The following is a 6,508-nucleotide window of genomic DNA, read 5'->3' as shown; positions in this document are numbered from 1 at the left end:
TTTTATTTTCGCGCCAGGTTCTATAGTTGTGCGAAATGCGTGAAAATTTCAACACCGCGAAAATGTCCACTTCTACAGCAATTCCTGCCTAATGGCAGTTTCCCTGATTTTCCATACATCAAGTTGCATTCTGTTTGGCTGCTTCATCTAGATATATAAAGAAGATTTTTAGGAGACAAGAGATTTTCCTCAGAAAAAGCTCATCTTATAAATCTTCAATAAAACATATACTGTACTTCAATTGTCTCTCAGTGCCACATTTGTCAAGCCTACTCCTCCTCATCTACTCATTTGGCAACACACCAAAAATGGCTCCAACTCGTCCACATGATTGTGACTCACTAATGGACTCAAGTTAATCAATCTCATAATAGTGGACGGAGAAACAAGTACCCCATACCAACTCCTCCCATCTCCAATCCCCCCACCCTACCCTCAATCTCGACCATCTCCTCAGAATCTTCTCTCCTCCTGCTCAAAGCTGTGCTCCTTCTTGTGGGCGGCGCGGCGGGTGTGGATCTTGGACAGCGTCTCGTACGCCCCCTGGATCTTCATGAACTGCTGGGCGGCCGCCTCCTTGCCCGGCCCCGTGTGCTTGTCCGGGTGCCAGGTGCGGGCGAGTTTGCGGTAGCGCTGGGTGATCTCCTTCTGTGTGGCACCCTCCTCCAATTCAAGGGTCTGTAAATGGACAATAGCAATAATCACAACCAAGGAAATATGGTTAGGGTCATAAACAGGTGCCATGGAATATTTCCGGGGGGGGGGGGGGGCTGCGGGACCTGGAAGGTGTCAAGGTCAATGGAACCTCCTGTCCTTTTTTTGATAAAAGGTCTGTTCCAAAAGGTACTAAAATCCATGAAATCCCAAAACTATTAATTTTTTAAAATTCTATGTTACAGTTAGACTTTTCTGAGGCACATTTTATCTAAACCCCATGTAATATGGGAGTTTTCTCCTTTTCATTAAAAGTGGATTTAGCACATTTTAGAAAGGAACTCATCATCTGCTGACCATTAAAAAATTTCCTAGCATTCACAACATTTGCTCCATTTTTTTTTTCTGTGATGATATGCTGCTTAACATGAAGGCTGTTGCTTTAAAAAGAGTAGAAATAGTACATACTTCAAATAGATTCCATAAATAGAAGTCATAGTGAACTAGAAAAGCACTTGGAGAGTGCAGATCTCCGCTGAGCAGCTCACTTACGCCCATACACACGCATGTTGAACATTGCCTAAATTCTCAATATAGAAGCCTTTTGTTTTATACGTCTCATTTTTCTTTTAGACCTTTTAGCTCAAAATGCTTGGTGTCCATCACACGTTACATCAACTTTACAAATAAACATATTGATGCTTCTGATGTTATACAGTGATCAATACCCCATATTCTCTTCGAAGGTAAAAACTTAGAGCAATTAACTCTTCACAATTTTCATTTTCTTTTGAGAAATCCATGAAGTCATGTGTCATTTATCACTCAAAATTATCGATCACCAGCACTAGGTGTTCAATTCACAGCACCGCGAGCTCCGCGGGAATTGTGCGACGAAAAAAGTGATGGCGCATGTTTAAAGTCAAATATCAAAAGATGTAGCAATGACTGCTCAGTTTTAGACATGTAACGAGGAAGACTGATTCAAATGCCACAAATTTAAACCCTTCTTTAAAGGACAAGTTCACCTTCATAGACATGTGGGTTGAGTGAATGCAGCAATATTTGTAGAACACATCAATGAGAGTTTGAGGAAAATCGCACAATCCGTTCAAAAGTTATGAATTTTTGAAGTTTCTGCTCAGTCACGGCTGGATGAGAAGACTACTATAGCTTGTGATGTCATATGAGTACAACTATATAAAGAAAATTCAAGATATTCTCACTTTTCTCACATAATAAAAGAACACTCGACTTCTCTCTTTCAGAAGTCAGGGAGAATAATATTACCCCTAACGTAAGTCAGTAACAAGTTGAGGACATATGCACTTTATTCACAAAGTCAAGTTTTGTGAAATTCTCTTTTTATTTTCCTTATATCGTTGTACGCATGTGACATCATACACTGTAGTAGTCTTCTCCTCCAGCAGTGACTGCACAGATATTTTAAAAATTCATAACTTTTGAACAGATTGTCGGATTTTCCCCAAACTTTCACTGATGTGTTCTACTAACATTGTTACCTTCACTCAATCCACATGTGTGTGAAGGTGAACTTGTCCTTTAAAACACAATTATCTTTATTTTGCTCCCAGGCTCAGATTTCTATGGCCATGTCTGGAGTGTTCGCGTTCTTTACGTGGACGACCATGGCGTTAGCATAGACTTTGCACGTAAAACGTGGGACTCTTATGGAAGGGAATACGGGTCTCGCACGGCGACGATAACACCAGCAGCAAACTTGAAATGAAGAAAATGATAATCCCCAGGGGCTAGTGTTAGTCAATAGGGAAAAAGCACGTAAATCGCTAACACAGACTGCGGAGCTCGGTTCAGCAGACAACATTCAACACCAAGCCCAGCACCAGCAACTGGAAATACGTCATAATTTTTTAGGTCAACTCCCAACACCGACGTGATTTCAAGTTCGGTTTTATTGCCGGTGCTAGTGCTGAGATAGCACTAGCACTAGCACCGAACTTGAAATCACCCATTGTTTTGAATTTTTCAATGAATTTTACAAACACACATTGGTTGGTAAATATAGACAGGTTTGACCGTTCATACACTTGTTACATAATAAACATTCAGATTTTCTCTCCAAATCCCCCATGAAGAGGGCAAAAGAGATGTTTACCTTGTATGCGGCGGCCTCCCCCTCTGGATCCAAAGCTTCCACGAATTCCCTGTAGGCCTCTCGCCAGCCCCGCTCCCAAATCAGGTTCACCACGTGGCCCAGCACCTCCTTGAAGTCCTTCCAGGCTGGCGACTCAAAGAAGTGGTTGAGGGCATCCTTCACACGTATCGACTCACCCTCGGCGGTTGTGACCTTCATGTTGTAATAGATGGCAGAGCCCCATGCGGTGCACACGACGCAACCTGCGGTAAACACAAAAAAATTACTTGCTGATCGCTGTTTGCTCTTTAAGGTCATATATCCTATTTTGCAAAAGTCACAATTTTTTTAGGGTTGAAGAAAATGTATCCCAACATTGTGTGTGAAATGGTAATACAGCTCAGAGTCTGTTTTTTTTTTTCCATAAAAAACTAGCCCAATGCCACTCAAGAACATGCTCCACTTTTGTTCCAAGAATAATGGCAGGAAATAAGAAGCACTTTTCATAAACAGCATGGAATGAGTTCTATACTGCTAATGAGTTATATACTCCTAACTTTTCTTTGCTTTCAATATTTAGGCACATATTTTTCTGCAAAGGATATGAGCAAATTACAGGGTACATTACACAAGATGCTTTTCACAATAAGACTGAAAGACAATCAACAAAAGAAGTAATGTTTGTATTGTACAATGTGATGTGTTATCCAAACCATTAAAGGAGTTTAGGATCTTGCATGACATGGTACACTGAAGAATCATTTTGCACACAAAATGAAGTCTCCAGAACACTTGTGCAAACTTGTTCGCTGAAATCAAGCTTTTGTGTAATCATAAATGCCAAACAAACATCTCTCACATGACTCTGTCAAACTGCACAGATTCACTGACAATGACTTCAAGAGCAAAAAATATTTACCTGCTAACCCCAATATAACTACTCTTTTACACAGGCCTTCTCTTTTCCACTTTTCTGGAGTCCTCCTATACGAAACACCTCTTCTGAACAATACTGCGCTGAGGATGGCTATGTAAACAATATTAGTTGGATCTGCATAGAGTAGCAATGCAGGAATGTATGCTCCAATAATAGCATATTTTAGTGGACCCTCCTCACGTCCAATGTTTCCCACAGTGTGAACTCCGATGGCGACAGCAATTGGAGTGATGAACGGTCGTATTAGCGGGAAGAGCTCGTCCACTTCATCAGGCACGGAGACGGTCGCAAGCAACCCAAAGAAGGATCCCGTGAAGAGCTGCCCGGCAAAGCGGGATACGCTAAATCTCGGCGACTGCCGCGTCCGTAGGAGCTCAGTGTAGTACCTGACAAATTCGGGAGTGTCGTTGGCCGTCTCTACGTACCGCGGTATGCAGAACAGATCTCGCAGCCACCCTAGACCAAAGAATCCCCCTAGGGTGCACCACCACACAAAAGCTTGCCGGTCACGTCCGAGGTAGAAATGGTGGAGACCAAGCCATCCCCCCACCAGCCACAGTAAGTATGCTACACTGCTTCGTTTCTGCATTCTCCACTATGGTGCGAGTCAAATCGATGTCACCTGTCAAAAAAATTGCAAAATAGATTTCTTTAGTAAATTTTGCATTGGAGAAAGCATTTCAACAATATGGCACTGTATTAAATCATGTAAATCCTCATCAAATTACTTTGTATTCACAAACAAGTCTTGAGAGATATAGTTTATAGCTCCCAATCAAGAACCATTGCAGCAATGAAAGGAGAAAGAAGTACCGTAAATATATCATACTTGCCAACATTTTCATTTGAGAAAGCGGTAGAATCCAGGATGCCTATGCGAGCAGCGCTAGCTTGAATGCTAATGAAATCTGTCAAAAGCGGTAGTCTACCGCCAAATGTGGCAGAGTTGGCAAGTATGATATATTCCCACTTCTCAACAGAACAGTGGGTGATTTCCAACTTGGAGATAAGCCTTGCTTTTCTATTTAGTAGAAAAAGAGAGTCATTTCTTTTTCTTTCCATTATACAGGATATGTATTTAAATTTTTTACTTTTACTTCAGCAGATATCAGTCAACTCGCAAAATATGACAATGAGATCTACATCATCTGTACATGTAACTATTCTAGATGATAAAAGAGGTCTGCAGTATGAAGTGAATTGAAAGTGTATTAGATTCTACTAATTGATGATGATAATTGTCAAATTGATCATACAGCTACAGTGCAGTCAGCAGTTAGACTCCTAGAGGGCAGAGGGTTTGGGGTTTAGTCCAGGATAAAATCAGTGGGGACTCTGTCTAGCCTGGAATCCACATCTCCTCCGGAGGACTGGAACTTCTAGACTAGTATAGCAAGGGTACTAGCTCTCGCGCAGGGACTTAATGGTCGCGCATAGCGAAACAGCATACATAGCAAGCGATATTACGCATAGGACTAAGTGCAGAATTTGCCGATACGCCCATGAAATCAACATACCTGACAACCACTAAACATGAGAAGGAAGCAGGTAAGAAATTTTGATTTCGAACAAATTTTTCACTAAATTTCCTATTTTTTCAAACAAATTTTTCACTAAATTTCCTATTTTTTCAAACAAATTTTTCACTAAATTTCCAATTTTTTACCTTGTAATTTACCTACCTTAGCTTAACTGTTTTAAGGATGTTGTAGCCTAGAGACGTGTCGTCTCGCTTGCGCTTGTCTTGTTCGTAGCCAATAGAATTCCTAATTTGCTCGATCAGTCGTTTATAATATTCTACGAAAGCCGAAGAGCACGTTACAGCCGCAGAGGGGCAGACACTTTCACCCATGAAACTACATAGCCTGGGCAGCTGCGCGACCGTAACATACCCCGAGAAATTGAACGCATAAAATTAAGTCCGACATACAAACGGCGACAGCGCACTACACCGTCGTCGTATCATCATGATCATCAGGACTGACAGGAGATTCTGCACCATCTGGGAGGTGATTTTTTCTGCATTTTCGTGATATTTATTGAGAAATTCAGGTACGATTGTGGAATAATTTCTATCATAAGAGCATGACAAATTTTCATGTGATCCCTCAACCATATATAATTGAATTTAAATATTATAAAACTCCTCCGGGATCCGGACAGGCACATTTTTCTGCCTAGATCTATACTATAGTTTGCTTTAGGGCTCTGCTAGTAAGTTATGGATAAAAAAAGAAAAAGAAAAAAAGAACAAGGTTCGACCTTTTTAGCCTTTAATAGGTGTCAAAATTCTGCCACGTCCAAAACTAAGCTAATTTTACAGCCTCAGTTTCTAATTGTACTTGGTACTGCAGGGCTGCCAACTCTCACTCATTGAGAGTGAGAATCACTCATTTTGGTCCTTTCTCACTCTAAAACTTTATTTCATTTGCATGCATTTCTATTGATCTCACTCATTTTGACTCCTAAATTATAGCATTGGCCTATGGGAGTCTCACTCTCAACTGGTTTCAAATGTTGGCAGCCCTGGTACTGTACTTCTACTTGGTGGTGGAGGCGGAGGGTGGACTCACAATTTGGGAAAACGTACTTTAGAACAGCAGTAGAACTAAGCCTAGTCATCTGCATCGGCTAGAAAATTTCAAGTAATTTCACTTAGAGCAGTTCTAGAGAGAGTAGAGGCGTAGATCTAGAGCTTAACACCGTTTACAGATAGATCTGGGCCCCTAATTTAAATTCAACTCTGGCAGTCTCTCGCGTTAGGTAAATTTTACCTAACGTTACTAGATCTAGACCTAGCT

General features: G+C 41.1%; 1 protein-coding gene across 1 annotated transcript; it reads right to left on the bottom strand.

Moving 5' to 3' along the window:
- Positions 1-377: 377 nt before the first annotated feature.
- On the bottom strand, positions 378-4,330 carry LOC140245410 (dnaJ homolog subfamily C member 22-like). The gene is made up of 3 exons (XM_072324987.1): positions 3,690-4,330; positions 2,792-3,033; positions 378-678 (listed from the first exon to the last, which is right to left on the bottom strand). Exons 1-3 carry the CDS (start codon positions 4,294-4,296, stop codon positions 454-456), a joined length of 1,074 nt encoding a protein of 357 aa, XP_072181088.1. The 5' UTR covers positions 4,297-4,330; the 3' UTR covers positions 378-453.
- Positions 4,331-6,508: the final 2,178 nt, after the last annotated feature.

The sequence above is a fragment of the Diadema setosum genome, chromosome 22 (genome assembly GCF_964275005.1).
Source record: "Diadema setosum chromosome 22, eeDiaSeto1, whole genome shotgun sequence".
NCBI classification, from domain to species: Eukaryota; Metazoa; Echinodermata; class Echinoidea; order Diadematoida; family Diadematidae; genus Diadema; species Diadema setosum.
This window is presented reverse-complemented; position numbering and strand designations above follow the sequence as displayed.

What these genes read in the sequence shown, in the direction of transcription:
- LOC140245410 (XM_072324987.1), bottom strand. Translation starts at nt 4,296, where the DNA reads ATGCAGAAACGAAGCAGTGTAGCATACTTACTGTGGCTGGTGGGGGGA. An exon ending in AGTTATATTGGGGTTAGCAG is followed by an intron (nt 3,034 to 3,689) that starts GTAAATATTTTT and finishes TGTTTACCGCAG; the next exon opens with GTTGCGTCGTGTGCACCGCA. An exon ending in GGGAGGCCGCCGCATACAAG is followed by an intron (nt 679 to 2,791) that starts GTAAACATCTCT and finishes GTCCATTTACAG; the next exon opens with ACCCTTGAATTGGAGGAGGG.